At 61.8% G+C, this 16,208-nt stretch overlaps 1 protein-coding gene across 1 annotated transcript; it reads left to right on the top strand.

The window, feature by feature from the left end:
• Window positions 1–7,580: 7,580 nt before the first annotated feature.
• Window positions 7,581–15,396, top strand: ERFE (erythroferrone). The gene is made up of 8 exons (XM_058699628.1): window positions 7,581–7,871; window positions 10,054–10,176; window positions 10,744–10,846; window positions 11,795–12,039; window positions 12,115–12,223; window positions 12,316–12,406; window positions 13,255–13,333; window positions 14,174–15,396. Exons 1-8 carry the CDS (start codon window positions 7,686–7,688, stop codon window positions 14,270–14,272), a joined length of 1,035 nt encoding a protein of 344 aa, XP_058555611.1. The 5' UTR covers window positions 7,581–7,685; the 3' UTR covers window positions 14,273–15,396.
• Window positions 15,397–16,208: the final 812 nt, after the last annotated feature.

The raw sequence follows: 16,208 nt of genomic DNA, 5'->3' as shown, positions 1-16,208 counted from the left end.
CCCGATCCCAGAAATCCCCCGATTTCTTGGGGTGGTTTGCTCCCATGACGCATCGAGAGTTCTCAGCAGACCCATGAGAGGAAAGGTGGGGGTCCTGCAGGGACTCCGGGGGATGCCTCTCGGGCACGGTGGTGCCCTGCTCCCAGTTGGCCTCCTGAGCGAGGGGAGTGCCTAACGGGCTCCTGCCAGCCTGTGCTGTGACTCAGGGTGCCTTGGGTCTGCCCCAGGGCGCCTTGGGTCTGACCGGGGTCCCACGTAGAACTGGTTCAAGCCTCCCTGCTCCTTCCCACTGGTCCTTGACAAGGTATTGCACTGAAGGACTCTCACTGGGTGCTCAGTGGCCCTCCCCCTTGTCACAAGCTTCATCAAGGGACCCAGGACTACAAGTCGGGGGTCCTAGGTCCAGCCTGGCTCCAGCCCTGGCACTGACTGAGGTTTGGGGAGCCCCCACCTCCCTCTGGACCTGGGTTTTCTCTTCTTTTAAATTTAAAAAAAATTTTTTTTCATTTATTTTTGAGAGAGAGAGAGGGTACGAGTATGGGAGGGGCAGAGAGAGAGGGAGATGTAGAATCTGAGGCAGGATTCAGGCTCTGAGCTGTCAGCCTGGAGCCCGACGCGGGGCTCGAACCCATGAACCACGAGATCGTGACCTGAGCTGAAGTTGGACGCTTCACCGACGGAGCCCCCCAGGCGCCCCCTGGGTTTCCTCTTCTTTGAAACCCACTGGGGACGGGAGGGGCCTCTGACATCCCCGGGTTCTGAGGAAGGAATCCCTGGGTCCCTCCACGTCCACTTTGCTCCCAGACCTGGTCTCTCATGCCCACTTCTCGTGGGAGGATTGAATGTGTCTCCCAGGGCTTAGGCAGAGCTCCACCAGCTGACTGGGTGTCCTCAGAGCTGGGGGTCCTGCTCCTTCGGAGCGGATGCAAATGAAGACAAAGGTTCTGGCACCCTTGAGTCTCTCCACACGAAAACCTTCTGAAGTGTTTTCTGAACGGTTATTGAAGACAGCCACGCACTCTTTCAAAACAAAGACTCAACATGTCAAATGGACTTCTTTTTTTTGAAATCACAGTTAGGTAGTCGGAAGGCGGTATCTTAGAATAAGGCCCGCTTCTGCTCCCGCACACCTCATGGCGATGCGGGGAGGCACCTGGGGTGGGGGCGCACATCCCACTCCAGGGCCCGGTCCTCGGCCCGCTGGTGCCAGACCGCCCCTCATCTGATGAGCTGCGTGCTCCTACACGGAGCACCTGGGTCAGGCCAATCGTGTCCTTCAGGGTGACAGGAGGAAACAGATGACTCTTGGAATCGAGTAATGGGGGACGTTTTCACAAAGGGCTACTTCCAAGGCGTAGGCAGGCTGGAGAGGCTCCCAGCTACGGGGGTCCAGCAACAGTGGGGAGCTGTCACCTGCCCTCTCCCCCCAGGGACATGGGAAGGAGCAGCCACAGCCTCCAGCTGGAGAGAGGGAGGTGCCAAGGGTCTGGGGCCTTTGCTAAAGGAACGCAGCCTGTACCACTGTCCCTTGTGGCCCAGCGGGGACCAAGTGGCCGGACAGATACCCCGACCTCACTCTCTTTCCTGCCTCCCGGACTCCTGCCGGTGCCTCCCACTGGCCAGATCCAACCAGAATCAGAGGGAAAACGGGCCACTGGCAGAGAGCAGGTGGAGACAGGGCACCAGGATGGGCAAACGGACTTGCCTCACAGGAACTGAACACTCAAGGGATCCTCACGGGAGACAGACACTAACATACATTCGCACGAGGAACGTCTGCAGGGCAACCCAAGCCGTCTTCTTCTCTTCCTTGGAAAACAAGGACACATCGGTTTGGGGGCCAGTGTGGACTTCCAGAAAGGAGAACGGATAACCTTGGGACATGTGCAAAAGCCCACCAAACTCTCAGGCCCACAGGAAGGAGAGCACCTGTCCTGCTCCAAAGAGCTCACGTCTGCTGGGCGGGTGCACGCTTGTCTTTCTCACAGACGGTGTTGGGTAAACTGAGACTCCTCAGCAGCCCTGAGACTTTGGTGACCAAAGAGTGCTACACAGTGCCCTCAGTGGCCACCAACCCAGGCTCAACTCCCTTTGGTTCCCAGATGAGCCAGGGTCCATGGACGCTTCTCACCACTTCCGCTGGACTTGGGTTTTCCAGTATCTCGCAGACAAGACCCTCCTGTTATTGAGCATCTTTCCTGTACCAGGCAGGGACGGTGACTGCTGGAATCAAGCAGTTGACAGTCCCATGTAAATATCTGTGATAAATGAAGTGATCCAATGACAGTTCACTGTGGTCAATTCAGACCTCTACTCCAGTTGGTCGACCAGTTGGCCCGGTGGAAAGTATGAATTTTGACCCGGAATCTGTGACTTAAGAAGGGGTGGTCACAGGGGCGCCTGGGTGGCTCAGTCGGTCAGGCATCTGACTTTGGCTCAGATCATGACCTCTCGGTCCGTGAGTTCGAGCCCCACGTCGGGCTCTGTGCTCACAGCTCGGAGCCTGGAGCCTGTTTCGGATTCTGTGTCTCCCTCTCTCTCTGCCCCTCCCCCGTTGATGCTCTGTCTCTCTGTCTCAAAAATAAATAAACGATAAAAAAAATTAAAAAAATAAAAGAAGGGGTGGTCACAGCCACACAAAAGGTAAGACTTTCCGCTCCTCCGGGGCCATGTCCTTCATCTTCGGTCCCCAGTGCCACTCAGCCGGAAGTGTGGCTACTGTTGCTGCGTGCAGGTGATTCCCCCAGGCCCCCGGATCATGCACACGGGAGGGTGGCCAGGCATGACGCCGATTAATTGCAGGAGGAAGTGGGCTGCAAAGAGAACCTCCCTGCTTGGAATAAACACCCCAGGAGCCAGTGTCACTTCCCCAAAGCTAATCGGCTGTCCCAGGGCTCTTCAGGGCCAGCAGCTGGGGTTATTTGGATCGCAACCACACTTACGAATGTAATTCTTCTCACAATGGCAAGACAGAGCCACCAATATGTACCCTCTTACATTAAACTCAAAGGTGAGCTAGGCTGATTTTTTAACTTAATCAATCAAAAGCATGGAAACGATGAGCAGAAAATACACCAAGAAACCCTCCGGGTGGAAGTGAAAAAGACCAGACCTTCCCTTGCCAGACCTAGGCGGCCCACGGACCTGTCCAGGATTGCACGGCTTACCCCCAGCACTTGACCCGTGCCTGGCATGTAGCGGGGAACTGAGCAAATGTTCACTGAATGAGCTGCTGACCCCAGGTCGTGAAGGCTAGACCTGGACGAGTGACCTTGGGCCAGTCCCAAGATCTCAGCCTCAATTTCCTCATCTGTGCAATGGGGGTAATCACACGATTCGAGAATTAGATGATGTCATGTGTTTGGAAGGTTCCAGTAAACAGCAAAGGTCGCCTTCCTGGACATTGGGAGGCCACACAACAAGTTGACTTCAGGCTCCCACTGTTTTCGGGGGCAAAGGGAGCTTTTATTCCCATGACTTCATCGGCAAAGGTCCTTCCTTTGGAGGAAAAGAGAAGAGTGAGAACAGCTTGACTGCAGCAGGCTGATGGGAAGCCAGGGCTGAGGCCGTGACATGAGGGCCCAAGAATGAGGATTAGGTTTCAGCCAGGCATGAGGGCGCACGGGGGAGGCCACCTCGGGCTCCGTCTGGGCCCCCGTCTGTGCCCACTCATTCAGTACTTCCATCCTGAGACCCATTACCTCAGCCCCAGATGCTGCCCCGGCTCTGAACCCCCGGGCTGCTGCCGCGGGAGGGAGGGGGGGCTGGGGGACAAGCTGTCTGGTGCCACCGGAACCTGTTTCTGGTGCTCCTTGACCTGGGGGAGTCTTTGCTGAGGGCTGCCCTCCTCTGAGTGGATTTCACTCCCAAAATGTGACCCCCAGAAACAGGGAGCCCCACCTGCAGGCCCCATGCTCTGCGCTCCCCTGCCCCAGGGCCAGGCTGTGTCGTCACCTTGGGATGGTGTCACGGGAGCCTGCACCAGCACCAGAACCGATTTGATTTGGGCCCTCCGGCAGGGCCCATGACATCACTAGGATTGTTCACTGTTTGGGAAAATAACTGGGTTTCACATGGCAGCTGTCCTCCAAGCTGGCCTCAGGCGGGCTGGGGCTGTCCACTGGGAGGTGGAAATGAAGTCACGCGAACATCTTAGGGACCCCACGCCCCCAACTGGATCCCTCCATTCCCAGGGGTCCCCAGCACTGTGAAAGGTACACAGCCAGAGCCTCGCCTTCCGTGGCATCAGGCGGGCCAAATGGCACCCAGCCCTGACAGCAGTACGTCTCACGTCCCTGCGACGGGATCCAGGCCAGCAACCAGCAGTGGGGAGCCCAAGCAGCCCAGCCTCCATGCTGAGGCCACCTTCCTCCTGGCCTTGGCTTTGTCTGCTCATCCCTTACGTGTGAGTGGGATCCCAGACAAAGGCTCGGGGGCAGCGGCCACTATGCCCGCTCTACAGAACCAGCAAACTGAGTCTCAGAGGGATGAGTGCCTAAAGGCCCCATATGTGCCTCTTCCAAAGCCACATATGACCTTTGCTCCAGGTGGCCAAGCAAGAGCCAGATTTGCTGAGCAGACCCACTGCCGGGTCTGTCCTGTGCTCCCATCATGCTCTGCCACATGACAAGGCTTGGAGCCTCTGTCTTCATGCAGGTCTGAGGACAGCCCCCCGTGACGTGGTGCTGATGGCCCGGGCCAGGGACCCTCACCACTGAGGCAGCCTGGAAGGCAAGCAGGCTTCCCTCACAGCCCCACACGGCACCCACTGTGACCTCGGCTCACCCTAGAGCAGCCCCAAGGGCATTTGTCCCTTAATCCCAGCTCGCAGGCAGGGAAACTGGAAGGAAACTCCAAGAAGCTCCAGGACAGACCAGCCACCCGCCAGGGGAGGGCAAGCCAGGGCTTGAACGTGGCCTCCAAGAGGTGTCTCTTTCCTCCCACCACGCAGGGCTGCCCCCCACAGCATTCTACCCACCACCCAAGTGGCGAGTGCTCCCTGGGTTCAAGAGTGGCCAGCCACGTGCGTTTCCCTGGCCTTCCCTCACAGCCAGACCCCCGTGGGCAATCCCCACCTGTGCTACCTGGTTGTCTCAGGGAAAAGACAGGGCCACGCGTTCATCCATAACCCTCAAGCTCATCACGTAGCTGCAATTTCTCGCCATCCAGAATAGGAAGGACCGTAATGGACAAAATTTGTGGCTGTGAAGATGTGAGCACGCCCAGGGGGCGAGAGGGCCCGGCCCCACCCCCAAGCCCAGGCTGTGTGTCCCTGGGCAGGCCCCTCACCTCTCTGGGCTAGTCAGTGCGGTCCATGAAAAATGGATGAGGTGCTGGGTGTGGGCGTGCTTTTTCAGAAACATGAAATTACTGTTCACGGGCTGCACCTCCTGGAGCCAGGAGACTGCAGGTTTCGGCAAAGAGAACACACCCCACGCTTGGCGTCCAGTGGTCCCAGATAAAGTCTCCCCCCCAGAAATGAAAATGGTCAAGATTTTAGTAGTGGGCTCCGAGGCCCGTGTCCCAGCACAGACAAGCACGTCATTACAAAGTTCTGCACACCCAGCTTCTTAACAGACTTTCCTCGTGGGACCAGCAATGAGAACCCACCCGAGAAATGCTTAATCCTTTGAAGGCTTTATAATAGCCTCCACTGATTCGGGAGCCAATGTCCTCGTTAGTAACAACACTGCTGAATGTTTGCAGAGGAAGTAAGGCCGTATATTTTGTTAAGCACATATTATGCAAGCCAGTATCTCTCAGTTGTCTTCTGGAGCATCTGTCATTTCTATAGGAATTTCCATTTTTCATTCTGCTGAGAAATTTTTTTTTTCAAGATTAAAGAGAGAACTTCTCTGTTGTAGTCTTAATTTGCCTCTGAAAGATCCTCGCAGAATAAGTCTATGGGACACACTGACCCCCGGGGAACAAATTCTCAGGGTGAGGCAGGGTATTTTTTTGTTTAAACACTCTGACCCCCCAAAAAAACACCCCAATTCTACCACCATATTTACATCCTACAGAAAAAGAGGCAGAATCACAGAACGATGAACACCGAATACCAGGCTTTTTCTAAAATATGAAATATTTCCTGTGTTCCCCACTCCCCCCAGCCCCCCTACCCCTTCCCTGTCTGGTGTAGAAAACCAGCCACCGAAACAGGGCATGCGTGGGGGGCTCCTGATTTAGGATTACCCACGATCCCTCCCCCAGGCTAGGGAGCCACCGCCTGCCACACTCTGTGAAATAGGACAGGGTGAGGTTCAGAAGAGATGGAAATCATCCCTCGGTGGGGGCAGACCTTTGCAAGGTGCAATCGTTAGCTGTGTCTTCTCCCACTCGTGAACAAAGGACACTGTGTGCCCACCAGGTGCGGGCACTTCGGTGCTATTCCCATGCCCTTACCTGCCACGGGGAGACAGAAAGGCAATGGGCATGTAAGGGAACAAAGCAGCCCAGAGGGGATGAGGGAGCTGGCTCTTTCAGGGAGGAGCCTGGAGTTCAAGCCTGCAGGATCTGGCGCCCCATGCCAGCAGAGCCCTGTGCCTGGCACTGGAATCTAGCCCCCACACCTGGCTAGGTCACCAGAGGGCTCAGGCCTCCCAGCCTGGGTCTAGGTGCAACCATATCCGTGCAGGGTGGCTGCCCCAGGTTGTGGATTCCCCTCCCTCCGTGCCCCTGCACCGGGATGGGGAAGGACAGCGCACTCTGAGTTTAGGGCATCCCAGCCATGGGCAGAAGGCAGCGCCAGAAGCGTAGGGTCCCCACCTGGGAAAGAGGCACTGGGCAGGGTCTTTGGGTGTCGTCCCCGCTCCGGTGTCCTAAACCTACGTTGGCAAGGCCTGGACCTCACGGGGCGCCACCTGGAATAATGGGGATGGGATGCCTCGAGGTCCGCACAGACCATGCACGGAATAGACAGGGATGAAGGGATGCTCCCAGGCTCAGAGGAGGGAAGCGACCCGGCTTCCCGTAGAGAAAAGGCTGTCAAGACGACAGAGGGGCCAGGGCCAGAAGAAGGGGCACCCCATGCCCCCTGAGAAGAAGAAGAGCTGGACAGCGCAAAGGAATGGCCCCGGGGCCTGGAGATGGAACGCAAACCCGCTCGACAGGAGGGGGCGCTCTGGCCAACGCGAGCGAGGCCTCCCCCTCCGCCTCGCCTCCCCGCGCCCCTGTTCGTTCCCGTAGTCCCCTCCTCGCACCTCCAACCCTATGCCGCGCCCCCGCCCGCACACCCTACTCTCTGTACGCACCCCCCCCCACCCCCCGCTCTGCCGCGGTCCCTCCTCTCCTCTCCTCACCCCTTCTCTGCACCACCCTCCACGGCTGCAGCGCCCCTTCCCCCGTTTCCCCCTGCTGCGCTCCCCCCACCTCCAGGGCAGCGCCCACCCCGTCCCCGCGCTGTGCGCGCGCGCGTACACAGGCACACGCGCGCGCATAGGCGCAGGCACACGCATTCGCACACAGGCACGCGCGCGCGCGCACAGGCACACGCACCGCGCTCGCACACAGGCACACGCGCGCGCGCGCGCACACCCGCTACAGCGCGCGCCGGGCCCGGCAGGGGGCGCAGGGCCGTGACGCGCGAAGGGCGAGGCGGGGGATTCAAGCGCGTTATAAGGCGCGGAACGGGAGCGCGGTCCCCGAGACGCCGCGCTCCGAGCCCAGAGGGAGCCGCCGCCCGCATGGCCCCCGCCCGCCGCCCCGCCGGGGCCCGCCTGCTCCTCGTCTGTGCGGGCCTGCTGGCCGCCGCCGCGGGCTTCGTCTCCCCGGAGCCCGGAGAGCCCGCCGAGAGCCGCGCCCGCCAGGAGCCGCGGCCCGGGAACGAGCTGCCGGCGGAGAACCGCGCGGGGCCGCCCGCCCGCCCGCCGGTAAGACGCCGGACCCCCTCGGGCCTCGGTTTCCCCACCCGGAGCGCGCGCGTCCCTGAGATCCCGGGGAGGGGTGGGGGCACCGAGCGCAGCGCGGCGTCGCGGGCGGAGACCGGGGCTGGCCCGGGCGTCCGCCTTCCTAACGTGCGGTGGAAGCGCGTGGCCGGCGGGGCTCCGGGAAGACGCTGGGAGTGTGGACGCGGCCCCTCCGCGCGGACGGGCGCCGGCAGGGCCAACCTTGGCCGGGACTTTGGGGGTAGTTCTGCGGCATTAAGGGCAAAATTCCACTGGCTCCGGGTGAACCGCCTTTTCCCCGGGGTGGGGGCAGAAGGAAGTTGGGAAGTGGATAAAATGTAAATAACTTCACCGGCATGAAACTGGGAAGAACCTATTTGTGAAAGTGTGACCGCCGCTCCCCGGATTTACTAGGCGCAGTTCTCTCTGAAAAACAACAAAGAAAGTGCTTCCCTTTCGGTCTGGGGGGCGTGTCGGGGGTGGGGGCGGTGTGTGCAGGGCCCCTAATGACCTGCGGCTTCTGGCCCTGAGGGGATGATCTTGAGCTCGCCTTCTGAGGGCAGCGCACAGTGCCCGGCCCCGAGGGGGGGGGGGGGGGGAGGGGACTTCAGAGGAGCCCTCAGCTCACCCTTGGAGCCACCAAGGCCAAGGACACCGCCTCCAAAGAGGGTGGAGGTGGCAGCCAGCCGGAGGGCTCCCTGGGAGGAGCTTCCCCAAAGTGCTTCTCCCACCACTGGAAGTCAGGAAGGCCAACCCCACCCAGACCATGGGTCACGCTTTCTGGAGAAGGGTGGCCAGACGTCAGGATACAGTCACCTGGAAGCAAGAGGCCTGGGTGCTCCCAGGAGGGGTTCTGGCCTCGGACTCTGTTTGTGGGGCCCACACGGGACCAGAGGCTCCCCCACCTCCTTTCTGAGAGCCTCTCACAGCTGGGGACCCCAGTGGGACAGGACAGCTGCCTGCCACCCACCCACACTGCCACGGGCCGCCTCCCCCGGCCCCAGGGTGACTCGCCTCCACCTGTTTCTGCCCCCCCAAACCAAACTGGGGTCCGAGTACTGGCCCAGCTGGGAGGGTCAGCTTGGAGTGCCCGTCCAGCCTCTGTGGAACCCTCTGGGCACGCGTTCCCGACGAAGGCAGAGCGAGGCCGTAAGGTGGAACCCGGTCCTGTGTCCACGGTGAGCAGCTAGTAGGACGGCACCTTGCCCGGCCCAGGAGGCCCTGGGCACTCTGAGCCCTTTCTCTGTCCAACCCCAGGCTCTTCTGGCACAGGGGGCCCCGTGTCCCTACCACTGCACACTAGCTCCCGAAGGAAGGCCCCAGGCCCTGCGGAGTGGCCAGGAGACCGCCAGCTCGGTCTCCGATGACAGGTCCTGGCCAGCTCTGAAACCCCGGCGTCCTCCCTTCAGCCACTGTTATTGGCTTGTGACCTCATCTAAGCCCTTGGGCCGATTTCCTTCCCAGCTGGTGGCCTCACCTGGGGCCAGACCACCTGAGGCCCAGTGGCTGATGAGCCAAAGGCCTCTCCCTGAAAGGCACCTCCTGGGATTTTGCTCCGTGTCGGCACTGGTCCGAATGCAGCGTGCACAGGAATGGATGTTTCTAGAATCTCCCCTGTCCTTGTTCTGGAGGTCCTGAGGAGGCTGAGTGGTGTCACTCCGCATTCATAACAGATCAGTGCTAGGCCGCCGGGCCTCCTGACCGTCCCGTTCTTGTGCTGTCAGCTGCTGTAACCCATGTCCACTCCAGCGGGGGCCGCACAGGGGGCCCTGGTGGCACAGTGGCCTCCTCCCGAGCACTTTTGAGCTGGCGGGCTCCCAGGGAGCTCCTGTGGAGGGAAGCCGGAAGAGGTGGGCCAGCCAGGCCAGGATTCTCACCTGCTCGGTGCTCCACGTCCCCCGCCCCCCACCCACGGCCCAAGCCCTCTTCTCCACGGAGCCCAGGCTGCAGTGCGGCCTGGTCACCCTCCCTGTGTCGGGAGGGCGGGAAGGTCGGGCTGGGGGCTGCGCTGGCTTTGAGGACACCAGTGTTGACAAGGACCAGGCCCCGAGGGTGCGGAAGGCCCGTCCTGCGCACAGGGACATCCTGAAAAGTGTCCTGTCTGCTCAGGGCGGGGGCGGCGCCCACTGCGGGAGGCAAACCGGCCTGACGGCTGGCTGTGTTCCAGGAGCCCCCGGCCGAGGGGACACACGGCATCGAGCCCCGGGATGCCTGGATGCTCTTCATCAGGCAGAGTGATAAAGGCGTCAATGGCAAGAGGGGAGGCAGAGGCAAGGCCAAGAAGCTGAAGGTGAGCATGGGAGCTCCAGCAGCGTGTGTGCACGTGTGTGTGTCCTGGGGGGGCACGTGTGTGTCCTGGGGGGACACGTGGGGAAGCAGGGGGCCTCCACCTGCAAGGCCTTCCCTGCACCTCCAGCCCCCCACCATCACCCCCTTGCCCCACTCTGCAGCCCCACGGGCACACCCCGAGCAGTGCCAGCGAGGACAGACCCTCACCCTTGGCCTGGGGTCGGAGAGCACAGAAAGTGCCAAGCTGGGGCCCCAGGTGACCCGGAATTTGAGGCCTGTTGCTGTCATTTTTCCTGCACCCCTGGAAAGCCAGGCAGCGCCCTCAGCGACCCCCTTTCTCTTCCGTCTGTACCCTAGGGAGGGAGGCCCCGGCTGGCCTGGGATGGCCGTCCGGGAGGGTTGCAGTCAGGCTGGACTGACACACCCTCTGGTTCCCGACAGGTGGGAGCCTGGGGGCCCTGGAGACTGCGGGGTTCCCTGTCTCATTCCTTCTAGCCCGAGACCTGGAACCTGCTCTTGATGTCTAGCTCACTAGACATGTCTCCTCACTGCTGAGTTTCCTTTTCAGCTTGGCTTCCCAGGGCCCCCGGGGCCCCCTGGTCCCCAGGGCCCCCCTGGCCCCATCATCCCACCTGAAGTGCTGCTGAAGGAGTTCCAGCTGCTGCTGAAAGGTAGGGGTGCGCCCATGTGGACACGCACCCTTGGCGTGAGTGGGGTGTCCTGGAGGAGGTGGCTGGGCATGCCCGTGTGGGCCAGCCCTCAAGGAGGCCCCTGCTCTGTGACAGGGGGGCTTGGGTGAGGCTGAGGGTCGGGTTGGGGGTCTGGGAGGAGCGTGGTAAGGGGGAGGCTTCGCAGGGGAAGGAGGACTTGGCCACTCGGGGACCAGCACCCTACCCCATCTGGGATTGGGGCCAGGGGACCCGTACCCCCAGAGTGGGGACCATCAGTGAGGGATCAGAGCTTCTTAACTTTGCAAAGTGCTCCTCTGATCACAAAGCAACCATGGGGATTTGAGACTCACCCCAGGCCCTGGACTGAGACCCCAGCTTCTTCCCCTTGATCACCTGTGTCCCTGCCTCTTTCCCTGGCAGGTCTCAGCTGCTGGTCAAGAGCCCCACGGGAGGCAGGGAGGATAGTGTCCTAGGTAGTCCGGGGCCGGGGGGGCGCAGGCGGGCAGCTGAGCTGTTATGTCCGGGGGATGGCCCTGCATTTGGGCAGCTGCTGAGTCCTATCTCCCAGTATCTTCCAGAGTTCACTTTATTATGACAACTATTAGGAGAACCTTTCTTCCCCTTCAGCTCGCTATAAGCGGAGAAGACAGGAGTGGGCAGGGGGAGGCGTGGGCAGGATGGAGAGGTGAGGCAGCAGAACCTGGGCGCTGGGTTCAGTGAGTCCGCCCCGAGCTTCCCCGTAGCCAAAGTTCGATGGGAAAACAGGAACAGCCCCGGGCTCGGGAAGCCACGTTTTCCAGGCCCTGCAGGCGGCGAGGGGGTCTCCCGTGGATCCCGGAGCGCGGGCGCCGGCGCGTGGGGCGCGTGCAGTCGGTAGTGGATCCGGGGCAAGGGTCGGGGACGCGGGCAGGTGGGCGGGCGGCGCGGCCACCGCTCGCTCTGTGCCAGGCGCGGTGCGGCAGCGGGAGCGCGCGGAGCCCGAGCCCTGCACGCGCGGCCCCGCGGCGGGCGCGGCCGCCCCGCGGGAGGACGAGGAGGCGGCGGCGGGGGACGCGGGCGTGCTGGCCCTGCTGGCCGCGCCCCTGGCCCCGGGCCCGCGGGCGCCGCGCGTCGAGGCCGCCTTCCACGGCCGCCTGCGCCGGGACGCGTCGGTGGAGCGGCGCGCGCTGCACGAGCTGGGCGGCTACTACCTGGTGAGCCCGGGCCGGCGGGGGCGGGGACGGGGACGCGGGCGGGCGGGCCCGGGCTGACCTCCGTGCGCCCCGCAGCCCGACGCCGAGGGCGCCTTCCGCCGCGGCCCCGGCCTGAACCTGACCAGCGGCCAGTACACGGCGCCCGTCGCCGGCTTCTACGCGCTCGCCGCCACGCTGCACGCGGGTGAGGCTCCCGGCGGGCGGGGCGCGGGGGGTCGCCCCCGTGCGCTCGGAACCCCGCCGCCCGTGACCGCCCCCTCCCCCCCACCCCTGCAGCGCTCGCCGAGCAGCCCAGGCGGGGGCCGCCGCGCCCCCGGGACCGCCTGCGCCTGCTCATCTGCATCCAGTCCCGGTGCCAGCGCAACGCGTGAGTTGGGGGGATGGGAACTCCGGCACTAGACCCGCCCCCCCCCCCCCCAGTCTCCTCACCCCACCCTAGCGCTGCCCAGCTTGGAAAGACCCTGTCCGCCAGCGCCACCGCACCAGCCGCCGGTGACCCTACGCCTCTTTCCCGATCTCCTCCTTCCCGGATCTCGCAGTCAGCTCCCGGCCCCATCAGGCCATCCTTTTCCAGCAACGGGGGTGGGGGGTGGCGTGGGGGGGGGCGGGGCACGGTGCTTACCCCAACACTCCCCAGCCTCCCCGCTCCCCTCACCTGCACTGTCACCCGGAGGCCACAGTGCCCGTGCAACCCATCACCGCCCCTGTCTCTTCTGCCTGTGAACTTCCTTCTCGCCGTCCGCTCCCTGACACGATCCCTCTTTCCGTGGCACCTGCACCCCGGAGGGCAAGGGGCAGCACCCTCTGTATACCCAGCGCCCCCAGTGGAGCCCAGGCACAGAGCTCGCGCCCGCGCTCCACAGCAGTTGGAGACAGAGTTCAGAACTTCCCAGTCCGCGGTTGGAAACCTTCCATAGATTGGCCTGAACCCACTTTTTTGGCATCACTGCTGCCACCACACCCCCACTTCCAGCTGCACCGGCCTGTGTCCTCTTTGCAGCAGGGCCGGGACCTTTCAGCCCTTGGCCCTGTGGAGACTGTCCCCACTCCTCTGGAGGATCCAGTGCGGATGCCACCCTCCACCAGAAGACCTGGCCAGGACAGCTGTTACCACTGCACTGAGCTGGGCGGCTGTCGTTTGCTGGGGTGGTTGTGAGCACAGGAGGTTGGTGGGGCCCGGGGTGCGGGCTGACGGTCTTCCCATTTTGGCTGCAGCTCCCTGGAGGCTGTCATGGGCCTGGAGAGTAGCAGCGAGCTCTTCACCATCTCCGTGAACGGTGTTCTGTACCTGCAGGTGCGTGGGACAGGCTCGGGCATGGGGGGCACCACTTGGGCAAGGCTAGGTGGGTGCTCAGGATCCCTGGGAACAGTGCCCTCCGACTCCAGGCCTGGGAGAGATTGGGGCCGCACCGGGGAGCTCACACGGGTTCGGGCAGAGCAAAGCCTCCCCCCGGCCCCGGGCACGGCCGCCGTCCTCAGCAGCCGCCCTGCTCCTCAGTCCGCTGTGTTCAGACCTCCCTGGCATCCCACAGAGGACTGGGGCTCCCTGTAGGGACAGGTGGCAGGAGGGAATGGAGGTCGGCTCTGTGCCCTCAGGCTGACACTGTAACACCCTGGGCCTGTTGCAGCCGTGGGAAGCAGATGTAGTTACTTTCTACACAGGATCCTACGTGACCGTCTCTTCTGGCGCTGTGGGGCCCTTGGCAAGTGACAAATTGATACGTGGGATTTAGTAAAAGAGAAAGAGTTGAAGTGCAGACATGTGGAGTGACAGCTGACCCTTAAATAGCAGCATGCCAGCCCCCCCCCCCCCCCTCAGCTCTTTACGTAAAGTACCTGCCTTGAGGTCACCAGAATGGAAAGTTTTTATTTAAGTGTAGGTGATGTACAGCGTTCCCACTGTCCACAAACACGGGAACGAAGGCACAGAAAGGTTACGTCGTTTGCTTAAGCTCCCACACAGTTGGGAGGCCAGAGCTGTGGTCGCTGTAAGGCATCGAAGGATCAGGTCCCAGGCACTGCCGGGTGGCACGGGGTCCCCCTAGGGTCCTCGGATGCAGACGGTTGGGGGAGTCCCCAGATTCTGCATTTGGGGGGCTGGCGGTCCCCAGGCTGGCTCTGACCCTCCCTGCAGATGGGGCAGTACGCCTCCGTCTTCCTGGACAACGCCAGCGGCTCCTCCCTCACCGTGCGCAGCGGCTCCCACTTCAGCGCGGTCCTCCTCGGCGTCTGAGCGGCCACACCGGGCCCTTCCTTGTGCCCGGCAAACAGAAGCGGGTCTGAACAATATCCGGGCCGGGCGGCGCCGGAGTGGCGGGGGGCCACGCGCCGGAGGAAGCCCCTGGAACTGCCCGTGTGGGTCCTGCCGCTCAGCCCAGAGATGGCCCAACTCCAGCGGCCCAGGGAGGTGACGTGCACACTGGCACCAGGAGTGATTTCAGGAGGTGGTCTTTCAAGAGGAGGAGAGCCCCATCGGGCCATTGCTCAGCAAACGTTTCTATGGGGCTCAGCGCCCAGAAGTACTAGCTTTGTCTTGGGGAAGCTGGGTCCCAAGTTCATTGTGACGCTGTACCAGTGATGGACTGGGGCAGAGAGGCCAGCGGTTGGCGGGGGGGTGGCCCCGTGAGGGGACACAGGTGTTTCTTCCCAGGTGCCGCTGAGGAAGTTACACGGCAGCCCGGGCCACGGTGGCTGCAGGGACCTGGTGCCGCAGGGGGGTGGGGGGGTGGGGGCGGCGGTGGGCAGGCTAGTCTGACATGGGTGTGTTCAGGCCCAGAGGGAAGAGGGCGGTGGCTGCAGTCACCTTACCATCCAGCGGGCTTCAGGACGGTGACAGTGGCCAGGTCTGACCGATCTCCCAGAGCACACAGCTCGTGTCCCCTCTTGGAATCCCAACACCTCCCTCCTGCAGGGGGGAAGGGGGGGGGGTGTGGGCCAGGCACAGTACATGTGAACCGGGCACTCGGTGCCCTTGGCAGGCCTGGTGCAATTCTCAGTAGGACTGGTACCCACCCTACCAGGAAGGGCCGGCTGCTGTGGGTCCTGCCTCCCCTGGCTGTTTGATAAGGGCTGCTGCGGCCACACCCTTCTCTGGATTTCCCTTTGCGTCCAGTGGGCATATTTTAGAGAAGCTTTTACCCTTGAAAAAGCCACGGACCTCTTCCATTTTCTCAACCTAAGTGTATTACACACCAGTTTGTTGGAAGTATTTATTGTATGATCTTGCTGGGTGGAATGTATTTATATAAATAACTGACTTCGTGATGTGGTTCTAGTGCTAAGAACTCTTATTACAGGACTTACGCACAGGGACAAAAACAAAGCGCAGACCTGAAAATAAAGAACCTTAAACATTTAGGCCAGGTCCACTCAGGACGGCTCTGGGACAGTGGCTTTCTGGGCACTGGGGACTCAGGAGTCGCAGACTGGCTCCTGGTTGAAGATGCCGAGTGGATAAAAAGCGTTCTGCTTCACGCCTCTGGAAAGTCAGGGGTCCTTCTCTTCAGTGACACCCCACCGTATGGAGTCCCGGTCCCCGGCAAGGAGCCTGGCTCCACACTCTCCGGGGAAGGGTGTGCTCAGAACGTGGTGGGGGGACTTGCAGGCCACCAGCTCCACTAACGGCGCCCAAGGGGCGATAAGGCGCCTGCGCGTGCTGGGCGGGGCCAGCGCAAGTTACCAAACTGCTGCTTCTAAGGCAACGTGGTGGAAACTTACATCATCCTGAGGCAAACACTTAAGGGAAGCCCAAGAGCTGCTTTACTACAACTCGGTTGCGGTGATCATGTGACCGGTTTTCCGGATCAATAAGGGCTTGGGAAGTATTTTAGTTTCTTCCTGCAAGTAGACTATGCATTTTTTAACATCTTCATCAGAAGGGTCCCTCTCTCAAGTGTCCTCACAACTGACCTCAGCCCAGCATAGAGCCAACTGCACGCACATGCCTAACACCAGAAGCTGGATTTCAGAGGTGTTTGCTGCTCCGACCGGGAAAGCGCCTGTTTTACACCCAGGGGGTCCAGATGGGGGGACTCAGGAGACCCGGCACTCCAGAGACCTGCGGCCCGACTGCACCCATTATCAAGGGAATCAGAAATTAGCCGAATTCCATGTCGTTCCAGGAGGGCCTGCCAGAGGCACCTCATGTATCAGGCTACCCCCTCCCCCCA

Source organism: Neofelis nebulosa, chromosome 2, assembly GCF_028018385.1.
Source record: "Neofelis nebulosa isolate mNeoNeb1 chromosome 2, mNeoNeb1.pri, whole genome shotgun sequence".
In the NCBI taxonomy this organism is placed as follows: Eukaryota; Metazoa; Chordata; class Mammalia; order Carnivora; family Felidae; genus Neofelis; species Neofelis nebulosa.
This window is presented reverse-complemented; position numbering and strand designations above follow the sequence as displayed.